General features: G+C 43.3%; 1 protein-coding gene across 1 annotated transcript in view; it reads right to left on the minus strand.

The window, feature by feature from the left end:
- Positions 1 to 10,251: 10,251 nt before the first annotated feature.
- LOC144752675 (adenosine receptor A3-like) overlaps positions 10,252 to 21,860 on the minus strand; it is a 64,377-nt gene continuing 52,768 nt past the window's right edge. The window contains exon 2 of the mRNA XM_078640544.1: positions 10,252 to 10,924. Within this exon, the coding sequence (XP_078496670.1) occupies positions 10,252 to 10,924 (673 nt within the window). The remainder of the gene's footprint in view (positions 10,925 to 21,860) is intronic.

A 21,860-nucleotide genomic window follows, 5' to 3' on the forward strand; every position in this document is an offset into this window, starting at 1 on the left:
GCCAATACACAGGCCATTAACAGGCAGCGGGATCTCAATCGCCGCAGACACCGCCAACTGCTGACCCGCCTGTCGGCGTGCACGCGGTCGAACTACATTATAGGTAACGCTACCTCCTAGCTCTCGCAACGCTCCTTGGCAATGCAGGTCCAAATGGTCCAGTGCTGCCAGGACGTCGCGAGAGCTCTGGAGGATGTGGCTACTGCAGTCCAGGGCATGGAGGCTGGCGACCATGGCCAGGGGGGGTGGCTGACGACACAAGTGAGGCTACATCCAGCCATAGCAGCCAGTCAATACCTCCGGTGGTAGCACCCCGCCGCAGCAGCAGGCCCTCTGCTCCCTCACGGCCTATTAACGAGGACGATGGGGAAGGGAGGCTGGGAGCATCTGCCCGGAAGCGGCATTGAACAATCAAACATTTAAAAGAGGGGCCATGCTGCTGCTACAAGCATCCCCTCCTGAAGAACAGACATATGACGGAATATGTCATTCATGTACAAGTTAGCAGAATGCAAAGTTTATTGTGCTGTAACAATACAAATGTTCTGACTACCTTAATCTGACTCATTTCATTATTAATGTTCTCATGCATGAGTCAAGTAATGGTTGTGGGCCGTGGGTGCATTAGAAATGGTTCATGCAGATTTCGTTACGGCGCCTGTGTCCTTCTGCAGGATTCTCCCAGCGTGCGTAACGCATATGAGCAGGTGGTTGGTTGTCCCCTTCCGACTCACTGCCAGAGATGTCAACAGGGATCCTGCGCTTGGTAGCAATGTTGTGAAGGATAGCACACACGGCCATGATGCGGCAGCAGACCTCAGGATCGTATTTGATGGCCCCACCTGCCTTGTGCAGTATGCGGAACCTGCTTTTCAACAGGCAAATGTCCTCTCAATACAATTCCTTGTGCGTATGTGTGATGCATTAAATCGCCGTTTCTGTGGTGTGGCAGGGTTGAGGTATGGGGTGAGGAGGTACTCACGGAGAGCATAGCCGCTGTCACCTGAATGAAAGGAGCAGAGGGTGAGTGCCTATTCTGCGCAGCTACATGGTCACAGTGTACATTTTTTGGGCATGTGTACTTACCTAGTAGGTGTCCTTCCTCAAAGTCGCCCCTGGCCAGTCGTGTGTGGATGCCGCTGTGCCTGAAGATGAAGGAGTCATGTGTGCTCCCCGGGTACTGTGCCACAATGTCCGTGTGTATGTTTTTGCATTGCACACCATCTGGATGTTGAGGGAGTGGTAGCTTTTCTGGTTGCGGTACATGTACTCCGTTTCAGCAGGTGGGCAAATGTGGATGTGCGTACAGTCAATACATCCAATGACATGTGGGAATTGAGCTACATTGTAAAATTGCAGCTTGGTCTCATTGAGGTCCTGTTGGCTGGTGGGGAATGATATATAGTGGTGTAGCCGGGTCAGCATATCCTCCAGGAAACTCCTTAGGCAGCGGGACATGGTGGGCTGGGATATCCCCCCTGCAACAGCGACCATCCCATGGTAGCTTCCGGAGGCCAGGAGGTGCAGGCAGCACAATACCTGCACATGTGTGGGCACGGCATTGGTCCTCCTTGTAGGGTGCTGCATCAGGGGGTCTAGGTCCCGGATGAGCTTGATTATCATTGCCCCACTTAGGCGGTACTAAGCATAGATTTGCTCCCTGGCTTGGCCCAGAAGTGTGACCCGCTGGCGGAATATCCGCTCCTTTATCCTCCATCTGTTGCGTGCAGCTCCCTGCAGCCTACGCCGCCTCACCAGCATGTAGAGTCTAGGCATTGTGGGAATCCCCAGGCTCCAGCTGCATGTCCTTAAATGTGTTTGGTCAGCCCTGCACCTGTTGGGAGTAACTTAATTGTTTTTCAAAAATATTTTTTTTTCGGTACTGGTTACCACCTGATTTGAGTTCTTCTTAATTTGCGCGTCGCTATTTGCGATTTTCTCGTTTTTCACGTTTAGCGATTTTTCATGAATGGCGATTGCTACTGATTAGCGAATTCGCAATTGATTTCACAGATTCCATGGATTTTCGCTATTTCAGATTCGCAAATGCCCATCCTCCAGGATTCTGCGAATTTATTTGCGAACTCGCAATTTTTATTTAGCGAATACGCAATTTTGGTATTTTCTGTTTCTTGAATTCCTTTCTGTCGAATTGCGATCGCAATTACGAATTCGCAGCTATTGCGATCGCAATTTGGCTTTCATGAATCTAGCTGCGAAACCACAATTGCACACATGATGAATAAAGCGCAAACAGACATTGCCATGCATGCGTTTGCCAGCGGAATGATGTTGATGCCATTTTCTTTTTTTTTTAAATAAAATACCAAAGATGCTTGACACCACTTAAATGAGTGAATTAAAAAGAAAAGTGCAAAAGCATGTTTTGAAATGCAAAGCAGACTTGCAGCAAATGGCAGCAAATGATTGGTTGGACACGGGAGCAACTGAGGTGCGTGAAAGTGCTCTATTGAACGCAGAGCAACTGGTAGTAAATGGCAGATAACAGGGCCTCCATAAAGAAAATGAAAATGAAAGTATTTGCTTCGATCACAATGAGTATGGGAGCAGTGGACGAGCAGCTGAAGAGGATGCATGGGGGCATTTTCGAGGGGTTGGAGTAGCAAACAAGAGAGAGAAAAGAAACATATGTATGTCATGAAGGGCTTCATGAAAAAAAGGGAACAGGAATTCATGAAATGTGAGCAGTGGAAGGTTACAAGTCAGCCAATCGAGGATGGTAAAGAGGACATGCTTCAGGAGGACAAACACACTAAGAAGACAAATCATGGAATAAAATGTAAGCAAATGAGTGTGACAATAAAGCCACCCAACGGTGCACAATAGGCAGCCTCATAGCCCACTGTAAATTTTGATATGGTCCAAAAGAGATTTTTACCTACGGCCAGCTAAAAGCATTTCAACCTTATTGAGCATGAATTAAAAAAAAAACATATACAGGAAACAAAATAAAAGCAAGAAGTTGGAAATTACATGTTACAAACACTACAGAACGTCATTAAAAAGAGAACAGAGAGTATTAAAAGCATCATAAAAGAGTACTTAAAAAAATAAGAGAGAAGTATTTATGCAAATGTAGAGTGCTATGAAGAAATAACATAAAGTAGAAAATGTGGTAGTATTGCCACTAAATGAGGATTTAGAAACTTGACATTTTACACAATATTAGAAGCGATATAGTTTATGAAAATGTCAAAACGATTTTTATATCTTGAAAGTAGAAAAACGTGAAGTTTTATAGGATGTATTCAATTTGCAGTAATCAAACATACCTAGGCATGAGTAATGTGTTTAGATAATAGAAAATGGACATTAATACTGATTTTTGAAAGTTATTATGAATGTATCTCATTAATAATGTTTGCAAACATTTTAGATAAAAAAATGTGAAGTCAAGCTAAAGGCTTTATGTTAAACGTTAACCTTTGCTCTAGAATTTCAAACAATGGCTCAATAAATATGAATAAGTGCCATTTGCATATTGCAAAGTGTGCATTCTTTACTCTCCGCTAAAACTATTCCCATGGAAATGGTAGGACCATGAACTGTTCCTTTACTATCCTGTATTTTGCTACTGTGTTTCTCTTTGACAGCAAATGTGGACTTGTGAATCGTTCTATTCTCATTACAAGCATGGGGAACTTTGCTGATATTTCTATTCTTTACATGTGCATCATAAACAGATGATGTCTTTCGATGGTGGTGTGATACCACCTGACTTGAACATTTCATTATTAACTTATAAAAGAAGTTACCACAGAAGAGGGGCATGGCACTCAAACAGAGTTGCCATGAATTCCAGAAACAAGGACCGCATTATGAAAGACTAGGTAAATGGTTGTGTTACTACTTCCAGACGAAATACCGATGCCCCATAGTGCAGTTTTTCTGTGATGCAGAACTGCCTTCTCATTTATAGTTTTTGCAGGTCAGAAACAGGTTTTGGATCTGAACTTAGTCACAGATCATATTTAGGAAATCACCGCTATTTACAGCGCATACATGAATGAGCTGCAGACAGCGCTCAGAAACATGGTGAAGCAACAGCAGCTCCATGTTTCATATTTGAACTATTCTACAAAAATGCAACTTTGTTGAAAAAAAACAAACAGGTATACAGTTCTGTTCTAAAACTACACACAAACACAGAACATGTTCATCATCAGACCCCGTTTGGAAGGCAACGGGTTAGGCAGGGACTTTGAGGCCACAGCAGTGGGGCTTGTGAGTCTCTTATGTTTTAAGCTGGGTCTCCACCCTTTAGGCACATTAGCCACCACCTTCTTCCCTTTTTCTTAGTATCAGGGTTCATAGGTCTAAGGAGGCATAGTCTCTAATATATGTCTAGCTCAGTTCTCCACTTCTCTCAGCATATAGTCGCAAGGGCTCTAGGCCTTAGTCTCTCTCTGATTTGTAGTGATGCGGCTGAGGGGCCATGCTGAAACTTCCCATGGAGCGAGCTCACCTGTGGTGAGTGGGGCCTTTCTGTGTGGCATGTAGATGTCCTGCTTGGGGGGAGCAGCTGCTGGCCTCACCCTGGGGCACATTTACTAGCCCCTTGCGCCACTTTTGTGTCACTTTTCCCATGTTAAAAATGACGCAAAAGTGGCACAAGGGGCTTGTAAATCTGCCCCTCCGAGTCTTGGAGAGGCTGAGGCAGGAGCAAGTTCTTCTGGCGCAGGCCCTCTCCTGGGCTCTGATGATTGATTGTTGCAAGCAGATTGCAAGGATTCAGCAGGTCAGTACTGCTGTGTGGGTTTTCTAAGGGAAGGCTGCTGACAGTCCCCTTCTCAAGATGCCGTGCTCCAGTGATATACATCCAGGCAATGTCCTGGGTCACAGCAGCAGTACACTGATCAGGCCCTGATACCTTTGGCATCGCGTTGCTATGTGCTATCTGAAGCCCACAGTGCCACAAGGCGACAGCCTTGGATCTATAGAGTAGGGCTTACACCCAGTCATGTTTGGACAGTGTTGTGCTCTCAACTCGCAGAGGGCTACCCTGACTGGGCTCTTCTTCAATGCAGTCTTACTAAGGGCAGGTGGGGCTGGACTGCAAGAAGTGGCAAGACAAGCATCACACTGCCCATATTCCCTGGCACACAGCAGGCTACACAAGCAGGTAGCTATGCCTTCTACAATCAGACCAGACACTTGGGCACACAAACTCCAGTGCCTTGGTGGTGAAGATGGGGATAGTACATAGAAACTGCACAACACACTTCAGCAGTTCCTCCGACGAAGCTGCTCAAATCAATCGGAGCTCTTGACTGTCCATTAATGAAGCTGTGAGTCACTAATGGAAAGATCACTCTTCAAGCATGATTGTGCCTTTCTTCTTTCTTGCTTAAGCAGGGTTCCTGGGTCCAGGGACACATCAGTGAATCTGCCTTCAGGTAAGGTCAGTGATGGGCCCTCACCTCTGGAAAGCTGGCTTTCAGGTAGACACCTTTGTTGTGCAGTGGTCTTTTTGCAAATTAACCCCCTCCTTGATTGAAGAGAACTTAGTGCTAAAACTACAAGTGGGTCTGTGACTCCCACTTTTATACAGAGATGGCAGTTAGAATATGTGGCTTCCCAATCTGCCTTTTCAGCACCTACTTGGGTAGGTTCATTTTTCCTGTCTCCATTAGACTTAGCTTTCATCTCAAGTGCTGTTTCTCCCAGCGGGGTTGTTTCTAGACCGGAGCACTCACAATAGTGACACAAAGAGTTTTGAGCAGTCTGCACCTCGTCTATCAACAGCTGCATCTGACAGCGATCTGAAACAGAGACAAAGGGCTGCTGCCTTTATAACAGCACTTCATATTTTGACAACAGATTCTGCACTCCAATCCTTCACTTCTGACATCTACCAAATGGCAGATCCTCGAAGACTAATCAGCAGCCGTCTGTATCAGGAAAGCCCTAATTCTTTCCCCTCATCAGTGTATGGGTTTCCTACCTCCAGTCTCAGTAATGCCAACAATACACTTCCAATTTCTAGGAAAGCACCCGCCCACCTAATATGTGCCTTATCAGACCAAGGAATTCTAAAAAGGAGCCCACAGGCCTGTACCACTCTGGTTCACTCATAAACTCCATTTACTGTACATATTCCACTTGCATGCACATACATGCCAAGTGCACTGGATCTTGGTGCTAGGATCCCAGGTTCACCCTGAGCAGCAGAACCTTGTTTGGCTTGGCAAGTAAGCTCCCACTCACATTACACAAGTGAAATGGCCTGGTGAGATTATAATCACTATAAAACACTGTTTGCTGCCACGACCATGTGAAACCAGTGGCAGGGACAGTTGTCCGTCTGTCATAATGAGGGGTTTGCTTGGTGTTCTCCTCTGGGTTCACAACAAGTGCAGAACCTCTTGTGAGTCAAGTGCAGACCTAGGCCTCCATGCAATCCATGCCAAAATCTCCAAACTAGGATAATAGTTACTCACAGTTCAAGCATGCAGGGTAGGGACCCTTACTGTGCACCATGCAGGAGACATTCTAGTCCAAACACTTATATTACAGGTTCTGATTACAGGCTTTCCCTCTTTCAACCAGTCTTCCCCGTGCAGATTTCACCAGTTTTAGATCTAGCAAAATGCCTGCCAGTTGTTAAAAATGTTGGAGACCTCATGTTACTAATATAAATAAATATGCAAATATATTACCATACATACAGAAGAGAAGAGTGGACTACTTCTGCTATTGACTGTTGAAATGTATTAAAAGTGATAGAGCGAAGTGAAAATGTCTGCATTTTTTGCACTTTCATTTGAAGGGATGCATTATAATCGTGGTTAGTTCTCATCCATGTATAATCTTTCTCGTGTTAAAAATTAGAGTATTAGAACGGGAATTGTAATAATGTTAATGAGACAGTTAGAAAGTTTATTCATGTAATCAAAGGACTAACTTAGTAAATGCTTGTATTTAGATGAATTATATTAGAATTTTCCCATTTAATGTATGCATTAATGGTTCATATTTTCATACATATTAAATGGAGTTTGTACCTTTGTTAGCTGAACTCGGAAGGCCTGACTTTGTTTCTCCCTGTCTGCTCATGTGTCCACGGAAAAGTTTTGTTTTCACGTTTGTGTTGCAGGTTCCAGAATTTGTCCTCGTTAATTAGAATATCATCTTTGTTTTAGGAGTTAGCCAGACGTAGGGAGGAGAGGATGTCTTTGAATAAGCGGAGCTGATAATATAGGACGATGTTTTCCATGTCTGGAAAGCCCTGGGAACCAAGGTCATCGTGCAAGAGCCTGGACGTATTATTGTTTCACTGAAAAGTACCTACAAGAAAGTGTTCAACGGGATGAAATTGTCATGTGATGTGTTTTTGGGTGTGATTTTCGACTTTTGAATTGAGGCTAGGGACAGAGCCCGGAGGGCTTCTGCTTTACCAGGAGAGGAAAGAGCATCTTAGAACGAGCGCTGAAGCTTTATACTTTGCGACCCGTTCTACATGAGTGTGCTTCTTAGGAAGTCTTCACGTGCTGACACCTTTCTGGGGGTTTGCCTGGGAAATGTTAAGTAGGGATGTCACAATCCTGGTTGTGTAGAGACAGATAATACTTTTGTTTATTACCCACTAATGAAGAATACTCTGGATGTGGTTTCCATGAATATTTGCGTCTTAATTTTGGAATTGGTTACTCTGTGCATGTTGCACAGACTAAATGTTGTTCTCAAGTTTGACTTTGTATTAGTGCCCTTTTATCTTTACACTCTCGTCATTAGGTGTATGTATGCCAACCTGTTTCCAGCTTTATAATAAAATAATAATCATTTCGATTAGTTGTCTGTGTTCCTTTGGAGGTCACCGGCAAAGTCAAAGTATAATCGGCTAATATGTATTTCTCTCCTTCACACTTTTATAGCAGGCAAAAAGAGACCATCGGCCAGAAGAGGTTCCTGAGTAAATCTGAAAAAGTGGATCCGGCTTCCTCAAAAGCTGCCTTGGCGGAGTTGGCTGTTCTTTAAACCATTGCATTTCATGAAAGCTTGCAGGGGATTTAAATAGTTCCCTGTGATAAATTGCACACTGTTCTTCCACCCGCCTCATTGTCTCGCTGCAACGCCACAAATAACACTATTGTAAATGGTTCTTACGGGTGGACTCTGATCCGGCTGCTACATGGGTCCTTAACTAAAGGTACTCTTTCATTATACCTCATAGTTTTGGTCAACAGCTAAGGGGAGGTTTACACAAATAATTTTTTTAACACTTTCCTTTGGATGTATGACATTACAACGCATGCTTTTACCACGAATGCATTTACATCGCAAGTTTTACAACGCATGCCTTTACAACGCATAGTGTTGAGGGGTGCTGGATAGTGAATAGTTTAATTTACTATTCCAACTCCAGTCCCCGTGGATAGTAGGGAAGGTGTTGGATAGTAAATTAAATCTATTGCCTATCCTAGAGCGCCCCCCAGCGCAATGCGTTGTAATGGTTTGCGTTGTAAAAGTTGCGATGTAAAAGCACTGCATGGTAAAAGTTGCGTTGTAAAGGTGTTTCCCCTTTCCTTTAAATGGTCACATTGCCCTCCTACTCCTTGGAATTAAAACAGTTCCTATGACCAAGGTTTTATCACTAAAGATATTCTCTCAGTCTCTCATTACTCCATAGATTCTTACGGGCATCAATGTAATATTTCCTCGTGGTTACTTTTAACGCAATCCATTATGAAAGCAGTAACTATGGGTCCATCCTAATTTCTCATTAGTGAATGGATTCACTGGAACATCATTAAACCACGTTCTCTGAGAGGCACGAATCAGGCGATAAAGCTCCCCCCATCCAGGATCCCACAGTAAATGATGAATTTTATTGAGCTTGCCTGGCGACGCCTCTGCTAGGAGAGAATCCTTTTAAATCTGCCTAACTCTGCTATGCTCAAGATTGGGCGATTAATGCATTTTTTGTAAACCCAGGGGATGATTTACAAGCCCTGTGAACCACCAGAATGTCACTTTTATTGATGATCCTTCAGCACACAAGGCTGTGCCATATCTACAAGGTGACATAAAGCCACCCTGCGTAGCTTTTCATGGCTTTGTAGATATGGTGTGAGGCAACACAGTGCTAATCGCTGTATTGACTCACACTGTGATGAGGAGGCGTGCCATGGGAATAAATGTTGGTATTCCCATGTACCACCCATGACATTTGACACATTCCCAGAATGATATCGTTCTGTAAACCTGGGAATGGTTTAAAAGCCTGCCCCTTTATTTCTCCTCATTTGTCCCTCTTTCTAAGTGTGCTGCATTCAGCAGCACACATAGAAGGAGGAAATAGCCTCAATTGATTGTTTTTGTGCAGGGAGGTATCCCATTCTGCACAAAAATAATCATTCTCACAACACAGACACCGTTGCACAGTTGGTGCAAGGGTGCCTGTGTTGGTGCATGCAGCCAAGTGCGCTGCAGCACTGAGGTAAAGGATAGAAAGGCTCCATATCTCATAAATACAGCACATTCCTGCCCTTTTCTTTTGATGTATGGCACCGCAGCAAGAAGGCTTGTGGCCCTGCCCCACACCAAATGTTTGTAAGTGATGTCCCTTGTTTCCGAGGTTAGTGCCGGACGAGAGTATTTGTATGTAACTGAACTGCCTGAGTCCGTTCTTGTGCTCTTGGATTGTCCTTCTGCCGCCGATCCAACTAGGTGTATGGTCATGGCCTGGGTGTGTCAATAAATAAGAGGAAAATGTCCACATGGACAACACAAAGGCAGTAGGGCTGTTGGGCACCCCTGCCTTCAGGGTGTGAACAAACGCAACACATGCTGTGCCGCTGGATGATCACATAAAAAATAAAGTTACCACAGATAGATCAATAGCACGCCACAATGATACATTTGTAAGACCCTCTAGATGCCATATGTAGCAGTTCACTTTCTCTACATTTCACATCCCTGGGAGCATCCTCCTCCTACAGGGACTGAAAATGAGGCCACCCCTCACGAAGACACCACATTCAATGACACAGGTGCTAGCATGTAAGACAGAGTTTGCAGAGACGTCTCTAGCTTAAAAAGAACTTCATTATCTGGATCCCTAACAATCTCTAGCGGAGTTTCATCTGCAACCGTTTCTTTCCAAACAGCTGCCGGATCCAACTGCCTCCTATTGTGAATATCTGAAGCCTACTCAATATTAGGTAGCTTTTCATTCTTAAAGTTGTTTGCTCCTGCTGCACCGCCCCCTTTGCCTCATTAGCCTATGGCTCAATCCATCCCCTGTTCCACTGGAAAGTTACCATCTTCAGACATCGTGATTGTGCTCTGAGACTGTTCATTTGATTCTCGGCCCCCCTTAGATACAGCAGCCTCTCGTAGGATGTAGGTTTTCACAATGTGCACATATGTCACTTTGAACGTCTCTATTTTGAAAGCGTAAACAATGGGATTCATGACTGAATTCGAATGCGACAGCAAGATGGCAATGTAGGCAAAGGCTTCTGAAATTTCACACCTGGGGCAAAAGAACAACATACAGTTCATAATGCACAGTGGCAGCCAGCATAAGGCAAACAGGAGCAGAACCAGGGCCAAAGACTGGGCTGTCTTCTTCTCCTTATTGTAATATTTACTCGTGTCTTTGCTGTTGGAGACATTTTGATTCAGGAGCTGACGAATCCTGTAAAATATCTCTGTGTACAGAATAAACATGAGTATTAATGGGACCATAATCCACCCGAAAGAGCTGAAATACACCATGAAATCCATGCTCACAACTGAGGTGAAAGCGCACGGCAGGTAACTGGTGTCACTCCCTCCAGCAGCCAGATTTCTTTCTTGGTTCCAGCCAAACATTGGCAAAAGCCCCATAAGGGATGAGACCAACCAGCAGACAATGACCGCCATCCAAATTCTTCTCTGGGTCACTACAAACCTGTACCTGTCAACAAAGGATTTGATACAGTTAGCAACAGAGAAGATGAACTCAGCACAGGCTTCACAGAATGCAAACATTGTCAAAATCATAATTAGCATTCTGCAAATGTACGCCACACAACTTATTGCTATGTTTGTACTGAACGTAACAAAATTCCATAGATAAAATAATGCCTATAGGGGCATAGTCTGAAATGACTGTTTGCCCCATACGTTCCTAGTTTTCTGTGATAATCCTGGAGGTCTTTTCCAAGAGGTTAGCATGGCTCTTATCTCCTTCCTGGAGCTTGGAGGAGTGTCATGCTTTGCTGGTATTTTTTAATTTAATTTAAATTTTCGTACATGAGCTATGAAATTGCATAGGAAGTTTCTTGCCCCTTTGTGGGCTTCCCCTCCTAATTATGACCCTCTTACAGTGGCTCCCAGTCAACAAGAGAATCACCTTCAAGCTCCTCACTCACGCACACAAAGCACTCCACAAAGCCGGACCAGCTTACCTGAAAAGCAGAATCAGCTTCCACACCCCCACCCGCCAGCTGAGCTCCACCAGCCTCGCCCTCGCATATGTCCCCCGCATCCAACAAACGACCTCCGGCGGCAGATCCTTCTCCTACCTCACCACCAAGACCTGAGACACCCTCCCTACCCACATACGGCAGACCCAAGACCTTCTCGACTTCAGAAGGCTCCTCAAGACCTGGCTCTTCGAGCAGTAGCAGCATCCCCAGCCCCTCCCTTCAGCGCCTTGGGACCCTTACGGGTAAGTAGCGCGCTTTACAAGTATGCTGATTGATTGATTGATTTCAAGTGTACTTTTCTGTGCAGGGTGGCACAGTGATTACTGGGGGATTCACTAACAGTTTCCTACAGAAATCATAAAGGTAAGTACGCAGACCTTTAAATGTCCAGTCCCTCACATATTGCCGGGGCAACAGGAGCAACAACAGCCCCCACAATACAGAGACTAAAGCAGGAACATCAGGTGCAAGCACACACAAAGCCAACAACAGCTTGACACAACAGCAACAACAGTCTTCTCTAAAGCAATTACACCAGCTGCTACAACAGAAACCACCAGGGCATCAGGTTTCACAGTGGTAGCAATAGCTTCAAATACATCAGTGAACAGATGAATAATAACAGCAGGTCAGACTGAGGTGACCAAAGCTGTCACCATCGCAGAGACAGAGGACATAACCATAGCTGTAAGAACAGCAAGGGAAACAGCAGCTAAGAACAGCAAGAACAACAGGAGAGGATATTGCAGTCATTCATCGCTGGGAGCTGAAATGGAGGCAGCTACGATCATCCCCTCATCTAAAACTGCTTAGAAAAAAACAGCAGCGTCTACAATAAAATTATTCTGAAGTCGAAAAAAGAATTCTTCAGAACAGAATTGGAGAATGTGAAAACCAGACCTTGGAAACTCTTTGAATTGGTTAAACAGCAATCAAACAAAACATACAAGTCCGCACTAGAATCAGCAACATCTCAAATAAGTTGTGAGGAATTCGCTAATTTCTTTACATCCAAGGCCACGCCCTTGAAATGCGAGCTTAAGATAACAGCAGCATCACAGGAGGCCACGCAACCAAGTAAGTCATCAATAGCAATTGACCCAATACCCAAAAACGAAGTTTAGTGGTCCACTTTTAAACTATATGACCAGAAGGACATCCTGAAAACCTTATTCGCCATTAAGCCCAACAATCACTTCAGCGATCCACTCCCTACAAAATTTGTGCCGTACATAGACCTGGAGATCATCCCCAGCTGGACAGCGATAGTCAATGCTTTCCTGTCTCAGGGATCTTTCCCTGACTGTCTGAAAATGAGACAGGTCATTCCCATCATAAAAAAATGACGGAGAACCCAGCGGAACCTAGCAACTTTCAGTCAGTATCCAACATTACCCTACTAGCTAATGTGTTCAGCAACAACTAAGCCAGCACATATCTAAATTCCGTCTACTAGACAATTGCCAATCAGGATTGAGACCACGGAAACTGCAATTCTGCACGTAGTAGACAATGCTTTACAAAACAAAGCATGTCTGTTAATCCTTCTTGATTTATCATCCGCGTTCGACACAGTTAACCACAAAATGTTGCTAGAACGACTAGCGAACAGGATGGGCTTTTCCGGGAAGATTCTAGAATGGTTCAAGTCCTACTTGAGGAGCAGATCACAAAGATTTCTGGTGAATAAGAACCTGTCAAAACCTTCCCCCATTCAGATAGAGGTTCCACAAGGATCAACCCTCTCACCGTGACTATTCAACTTATATGTGGAACTACTAACGGATATACTCCATCGTGCCAACATCCTTTTCCACATGTACGCTGATGACACACATATTTACATTAAGATTTCCTCCTTGGAAGAGGTTAGAACAATGAACATGGCTCTGAGGGAGACGATGCAATGGCTAACGGGCAATCACCTCAAACTTACCGAAAACAAATCCCAGAATTTCTCCTAATTTCCCCCTCCAAAAGCACGCCCAATATGAAAGAATGGACCAATATGATTACCGCACTCAATTGCAGCCCGAGCATCAGAGATTCAACCAAATCTCTAGGAATCATTCTAGACCAAAGCCTAAACATGCAAGCTCACATCAACACGCTAGCCAAAAGTGCAAGATTTCACCTGAGTTACATTAAGAAATTGAAATCTTTCATCGAAACGGCAGACCTCAAAATGGCAGTTCAGGCACTAGTAATCTCGAGGATTGAATACGGATGCACAACACTTTCTGGGCTTCCAAAAATTGCAACAGCACCTCTAAAAACCTGCCTCAATGCAGCAACAAGGCTCATAACAGATTCAAAGACCACTTCCCTCCTCATCTGAAAGCCCTGAACTGGCTACCTTATGAAGCCAGAATTCAGCTCAAACTGGCATGTATAACACAAAAGGCTCTACACTTCAAGACACCAAGATATCTAGCGCATAAATTGGTGATTTTCAGGGGGAAGCAGGCACTCAAGGAGTGCCAAAGACCTAGTGTTGAAGCCACCGATTTTCTGCGAATAAAACATACAACAGAGCGTTCTCAGGTGCTGCACCGATAATATTGAACTTGCTACCTCCAGACATCAGAAGGATACCCAACCACGCAAGATTCAAGAAAGAAACCCAGATTTTCCAAATGAGCAAATTCCTACTGTAATCATTGCAGAGCACCCACACATTTCTCGCCTAAGTACTCTCACTTAAAGGCACAAGCGATTTTTGCTAAAGATTGATATATTTTGGTATTTATAAGTTCTCGCTTCCCGGGAAAACTGAGTTCCTCTAGTCTTACATTCTGCGAATGTGCTAAAGTAATTTTCAAAAAAGGAACAGGGACAACATTGTACTGAACTTTATTTATTAAATGCTATACAGAACTTTGCTGTAAACGTAAAAGGTAACATATCATGATCTGTAAAGTGTTCTGATACCCTACGGGGTCAAGTTTGCGCTATACAAATCATGGAATACAATAAAATAAAATAAATATGCCATCTACATAGTTGACAAAAGCATCTTCCTACCAGGAACACCAATGCGCTCCAGCTGGGCTGCTCTTTTGACATAATCTTTGTATTTTCTGTTTATATACTCCCCAAATATTTGATTTATTATATTTTGATGGTTCATCAGTTATACACATATATGGAGTGATATGGTTAATAATGCCTTATAGAATTAAGTGAAGGTGTAACAAAATTAATATGTGAAGACTGAAAACAGGCTTCTCTGAGCCAGCTTTGCCTAATTTGCTGGGAGCACAAGTCAACCCCTTTTCAAATGCACATTTTGGTATAAGAACTGGTGCTCTGACCCTACCACATCAATACACTACGAGACAGTAAAAATCTGCTCTAAGGATTGCCACTCTGTCTTGACTGACTGTTCTGAGGAGCTGCTTCTCTACCATGCTGAACTGCACTGCTGCCCTGCTGCCTGCTGATCTCTGACCTGCTGTGGACAAGGACTGGACCCATCTCACTTGAAACCAGAGTGACTCCAAGGGCTTGCTGGCTTGCTCCTGTTTTCTAAAGTCTCAGGGACACAAAATACGTCCTGCAAATCTGCTGGTGTTTCTGGACTCTGCCATCTGTGAGTCCTACCCTCCACTATGGTGGCCACTCCAGTCTTGGTCCTCAAAAGTGGATTCTGCAGCTGTTTTGATACAAAACTGACACATTGTCACCTTTGCGCCAATCGTAACCAATGCATCACCCTTGGATGCTGACGCAGAGGCTGTTCATGGCAGCAGTTCATGAATCAAAAAAAGGGGGAGGAAGAGGCCAGGTTGCAGAGGACTAGGCCTCCTTTATTCTAGTGAATAACCAAGAAGAGTCCCACTGCATTGGAATTGGCTATCTTTCCAGTATCCTTTATAGTTTAAGGAAAACAAAACATTTTCTCAAAATAACCCTCCCCCACCAAAATGTCCAACGTTGGCATGGTTCATCAAAGGGTTCTTCCCGCCCTGCTGCGCGACGGGGTGTGCTGTGACCGACGAAGATGAGGGAGCACTTTGTGAGATGTAAACTATAAGGTAAATGATTGTATAAGAGTGGGAGGGTCCATTAGTGGTTAAAAAATACCTGGCTGAATGGGAACTAAATATTTATTTAATCCTATACATGGTATTGTTAAAAGTGGGGAAAGTAGAAACACACGTCTATGTGTGTGTGTCTCACGGTTGACATGATTCAAGCCAATACCCCAAGGCTTTTCTTCAGGACCAAGACAATGCTCCCTTTTAACACTCCTAATAGTGACACTACCTAGGTCTTCTTAATACATTTTAAGGGAAATATAAGTGCAGTACAATACCCAATCAGTATTTTTTCTGTGAAGATCTGGAAAGATAGGACATAGCGTTATTGCTTGAATATCAATAAAGATAATTAAAGCTTAACTAGAAAACACACCACCATATTGTGGAAAAAACGTGTGATATATTTTTAATTATCTGCTATTGTGCCCAAATAATCCTAACATTATCGCTGATTGTGCTGTGTAGCCCTTTAAAAGCTACAAACAAGACACTACAAAACATGTAACATTAATTACACACTCTATAGTTGTTTTATGTATGCTGCTATGGAAACCAGGTACCGTTTCGACAAACCCGTGGTCCTGTATCCATAACTGTTAACATGACTTTGTCACTATGTTCTGTGATTGTGGTGAAAATACGATTGTTCGTTGTCTATAGAATGTGATCGGTATGCAAGAAAGTTTTTGATAAGGTCTCAAAAACTTACATTTTAATAGCTGAAAACTGGCCCCATGAGCTTAAGAGGGGAAGGGACACTTTCAGTCACACACTGGAATTAGTAAAAAGTAAAGCAAAACTTCCACGTTCAGTATTTTTAAAGAGACTGCCGAATGGAAGACCAAAAAGGGAAGAAATGCTTGTTGTCAAGCGGTCTCGGCTATGCTGTACTCACATTATCAAAGCTGCTCCCTTGCCCTGCATACTTTGCCTGCCCCTGCCCTGATGATGACCCTTCCAGTGGAGCCTGACATGACAGCAGTTCAACCGTCTGTGTTGCCCAAAGATGGCATTCTGCATGGCTCGATGATGAAGCATTGCCTCAGTCTCAATTGAGCTTGACGACGACGCAGCAACCCGACTGCTTGGAAATGATCTGCGCCTTGTGTCCTCAGCATCGATGCTTTGCTCCAACCAAGGTACCTTCAGCCGGACCTGCATTGGTCTCTAAGCCGGCCTGCCCTTCAATGTGGCCAGCCTGAACTTTGGATTTACCCCTGTCCCACGCTACCTCAAGTAACCTTTTTGTGCTTTTGACTTTAAAACACTGTTATTGCACATATTCTGTAAGAATTCATATCTTGACTTCTACTGATTGGATGTTTGTTATTTTTGTCTTGCTTTACTTGCATGAATATTCTCCGTGATTTTGTATATGTGTGGAGTCTTTTTGCGGTGTTTTCATTGTGTGTGTATACATGCGTTGAACAAATACTGTACACATTTCCTCTTAAGTTAATCCTGCCTGCTCTGGGGGGCGTGGCTTGCGCGCCGCTTTGGAATGGCGGTTTGTGCTTGAGCGCCGAGACAAGCGAGGGCCGTCGGAGGTTCGTCTCCGCTTCCAGTGACCCCACACACGCAGAAACGGAGCCTCATGTTTCGGAATGTGCCGTGTGCCGGCTGAACGTCCTTCCTGTGCACTGGAGCTGCTGGTGACTGATATTTTCACACTATAAGGTGACGCTCGGTGTTTCTATGAACGGCCGCCATTTTGTGTCGCCTCCACACGCAGTTCCGAGTCTCCTCACAAATGGAGGTACCATGGATACGACTTTCTCCGGAATGAGCGCAAACAGGTGTTGGTGACTACTATTAACCCCTACCAGCTTATAAAGGCTTCTTTTTCCGTTTTCCATGCTGTGGTGCTTTAAAATGTAATCTTTTTGCATTTTATTCTACTTTGATTTTCTTCTGAGCGCCTTCATTGCCTTCCACTGCTATTACCTGCTCTTTGATACCCTGCTTTTTGGCTTCTTAGTTTTTGACAGGGTCCTGGCATTACGGTGATGAGACTTTTCTTTTTTGCATGTAATCCCACCGCTATTTATTGCTTTGCGATACCTGCTGGAGGTGTGCTTGCATATTTTTGCTACTTTCCTTTTTGTATCCTTGCCTCCTGAGTACACCAATATCCTCGGGCTTTGGGATTTTCCTCAGCTCTCTGAAGTGGTTGTTTCTTCTACCTTTGTTTGGGAGGCTCTATGGCGGCAAATATGGGCTTGTCGCCGACTGCTAAAGATACAAAGGAGTCGAAAGCTTCTCTTAAGAGACTCAAACAAATATCTCCTACACCTGAATCATCTCAAAAAGATACTAATTCCACTCTGGAGGCTATTCTGACACGTCTCAATGACGTGCATGACATTGCGCAGTCTACCAAAACTAATACAGATTTACTACAGGTGGAGGTATCAGCCATCAGAAATGATCTTAAGGCTCTCTCCATTCGTGTCTCTGCCACGGAGACACGCATTAGTGGCGCAGAGGATAATATGCAGAAGCAATCTAGATCTCTTTTACAATTGGAGCGCTCAATGGCGGCTTTGCGGAGGGATCTAACTGAACAGGAGGACCGTAACCGTAGATCCAACCTGCGCATGTTTGGCCTTCCTGAAGAAGCCGAGAAAGGTGCTCCGTCTATGATTGACTTCTTATACCAATGGTTGCCTTCTACTCTGCAAATTTCTTTTCAAAGAGACTTTGAGCTGGAACGGGCACATCGTGTCCCCACTTTTCGTTCTAAATCTGCTACGCAACCAAGGGCTGTCATTTTTAAGCCGTTGCGTCATCAGCACACGGAACAAATTTTGGCTCATATGCGGAAGATTAAAGTTCTTTCTTGGGAAGGACACCGTATTTCGATTTCTCAAGACTTTGCAAGAGACACTGTGATAAGGAGGAAAGGTTTTCTTAATCTTCGGAAGCGTCTATCAGAGATGAATATCCCTTTTTCCTTCTCTGGCCCTTCCAAATTTCGCATTACCTTCAAAGGTCGCTCCAGAATCTTCGATGAACCTGCTGACTTGGCCTCTTTTTTAGACAATCAGATGGAGCTACAGATGGAACTTCAATAGGAGGCTTCGCTTGTTCCTGGTGCTTCTGGCACTTGATGTGATTCTTTGCCTTCCTTGTTTTTCTCTGCTTTTCCGGGTCTATTGAGTTTATCTTTTTAGACCTGCGTGCTCCATGGTTGATGTGCGTATATGGCTTTCTTTTGTGACTGTTGTTGTCAGTCAACTTTTTCGATGATGTTTTTTCCTTGTATTCGGTGTGGTCTCTTTTCCGTCTTTATGATGTTGTCATTTGGCATGTTAGGTTTTTCTATTTGTTCTCTCTTTCTCAATATTGTAGTAGTGCCTTTTCTTTTCTTGTCGGTTTTCCTTCTCATTGCTTTTGTCTTTTCGCTTTGGTAGTGTTTTTTCTTCCTCCTTATGGTTTGTTCTGTTTGTCTTCGTTCTCTCATTCCTCATTGTTATATTGGACATATCTCATATCTGTTTCCTTGTTCCGTTTTGTAGTAGTAGTCTGCTTCTGTATGATCTTTTTTCCGGTTAGCATTTTTGCGTCTATCTATTTTTGGTTCTGTTGCTACAATGTGTATTCATATGTCTTCTTTCCTCTATCCCCGTATTTAGGTTTTTTTCTTTCTTTATCGTTTTTGGAGTAGTCTAGTTTCTCACTTGATTTGTACTCGGATATTCGATCGTGTGTGATCATTCTTCTTGTATGTCTTTCGTCTTATTGACTTCAATTTGTCTGGTACTGTTTCGTATTATGATACAAGCGTTGGTCATAGGCTTATTATTATATATTTGCTATAGTTGCGTTTAGCTGCGCTCACCATGCTATAATTATTGTACCTTGCATTTATTTATATGCTTACTTGGTTATTGTTTTAATGCTTAGACTGCTTTACCACTATTATATGCTTTTTTCTATTAGGTCTCGGATATTGGATCGCTTTTATATTTTAATATCAGTTTGTCTAAATATCATATATGACTTTCTTATCTTTTGCTGTTCCTTCCTGTTCTCTTTAGCTAATTATAACGAGGTTTATATACCTTATGCATGATAATTCATTGCTTACAAGTATCTTTGGATATTTATTGTATATTTAGGTTTGATATATATTTACATTGTTGTTTCATTGATTGTTCTGCTTCTCAACTATTTAATATCTTCCTATATCGGTGCTAGGCTATTGCAATCTGTGTACTTCTCTTATACTTTATAATAAGCTATTCTATTTATATTACACTTTTTAGTCTCTTCTTTATCCTACTTTCTATTAATATATATCTGACATGTTTCTGCATTTTTGTATCAAAATATTATAACAAGTTCTCTATATTTAAGGACAGTTGATTGTTTGCTTATCTTGCGTTTTTCATATTCATCCTCATTATGATATAGCTCCTTATATGTATCTAGTGTAGTGCATCCTTATTTGATAGATTGACCCTTTTCAGTGCCTTGCTCTATTGTCTTTCATCTCTTTTCTTTATGCTACACCCTGTAGTCTTCTTAAGAATTATGTTTTTCTTCTATTTATTCTTTCCTGTTTTTTTTTGCTGCCTGCCTTGCCTTCATTTTATCTACTCTTCGTTTACTTTTATGATGTTTCCTTACTGTTTTCTCTCTTTATGATAAGGTATAACTATAATTGAGACTTGCTATTGCATTTATTTTACTAGATTTCTCTCTCTCTTCCACCTATTTCACTTTTTTGATTACTTTATATGTTACTTGTGAATTAACTTGGTATATGCGTATTGCCTTTATAGACTTATGGGATGAATTGTTTTTGTAATACTCTACTGATATTAGTTCATATTGCAGATGTTCCTATCTCCTAATTATGTGTACTCAGTTATATACTGTTTTGGGGTTGTTCATATCAATTGTAATCATTCCTCGTGACGGTCCCCTTATTTTATTTATTTATTTATTTGTGCGATTTTATATAGCGCGAACTTTACCCGAAGGTGTCAGAGCGCTTTACATAGGACCCAGTTTCAAACATAAGGACTGAAGGTTACAAGCGGACAAAAAATGTGCACATTTTTGACTTACATAAGAACCAGTTGAAAACATACGGACTTAGGATTACATACGTTATAAAAAGGTACAAACGGAAAAAATTGCAAATGTACAAGAGATAAAGTCACACAAGGAGGAGATACAAATGGATAAATTCTAGGCATATACTAGTGATATCTCTATCTACTTAGGGAGGGGATACACATGGATATACTCTAAGAGTCACATAGGAATGGTAGAGAGCACAGCGGACTCCTGCATAAACTAGTGATTAGAGTTATCTCTATATACATAGGGAAGGGGTAAGACTGGATATACTCTAAAAGTCACATAGGAATGGTAGAGAGCAATGCGGACTACGGCATGTTCTAGTGATTAGAGTTATCTCTATATACAAAGGGAAGGGATATACATGGATATACTCTAAAAGTCACATAGGAGACTAGTCATTAGAGTTATCTCTATATACATAGGAAGGAATATGACTGGATATACTCTAAGGGTCACATAGGAATGGTAGAGAGCACAAAGGTCTACTGCATACACTAGTGATTAGAGTTATCTCTATATACATAGGGAGGGGATATGACTGGATATACTCTAAGAGTCGCATAGGAATGGTATATGGTGCAAGGTCTAAAGCAAATACCATTGATTAGAGTTATTACAATAAGTCAAAGAGCAGAGTTCCATAAGTGTGGGTGCAGTCACAGCACAAAGGGAGGGTGGGAGGGATGCAAGGGTATGGAGAGAAGGGGAGGCAGAAAAGGGAGGAAACATTTGAGGATCATCCACGGGGAAAAGGGTTAAAGGACGAGGGAATGGGAGGAGGGCTAGAGTCCAGAGAAAACTGTCCGAAAACAGCAGCAACGTGTCGGTCAGTACAGAACAAAAGACAAGAAGTCCAGGAGAGAAGGTGGGAGTTCAGGTGGGAGATGAAGTTGGAGGCCAGCCGCAGGTGCGTCGCCATCTTGGAGAGCTTGCGGTCATCCGGCTCGGTGGGCGTGAGAGTGCGCAAGGTGGTGAAGGTGTTGGTGTGGTCACGCGTTGGCCGTGGGGCGCTGCGACGGCAGCCGGTGGGACAGAAACAAGTTCCAGTAAAAACCAAAGCAATCCAGAGGCACTGTCTTCGCAGTGTATCGGTGATCAGACTCAACCCTGGGCAGCAGCCGCCCGACAGGGGTAGTGGATCTGATCAGGAGACCTGTGCCAAACAGTAGTAGTCACTGGCGTTGCGGGGCACGAGGGCCAGGGTCCCCCAAAGCACGGCCCACCCCTCGGAAGTTGCTCTACCGAAGGCTGTTCGGGGCTGAAGGCAGGTCAGGCAGGTATTGCT

This window comes from Lissotriton helveticus, chromosome 5_1, assembly GCF_964261635.1.
Source record: "Lissotriton helveticus chromosome 5_1, aLisHel1.1, whole genome shotgun sequence".
Taxonomy (NCBI): Eukaryota; Metazoa; Chordata; class Amphibia; order Caudata; family Salamandridae; genus Lissotriton; species Lissotriton helveticus.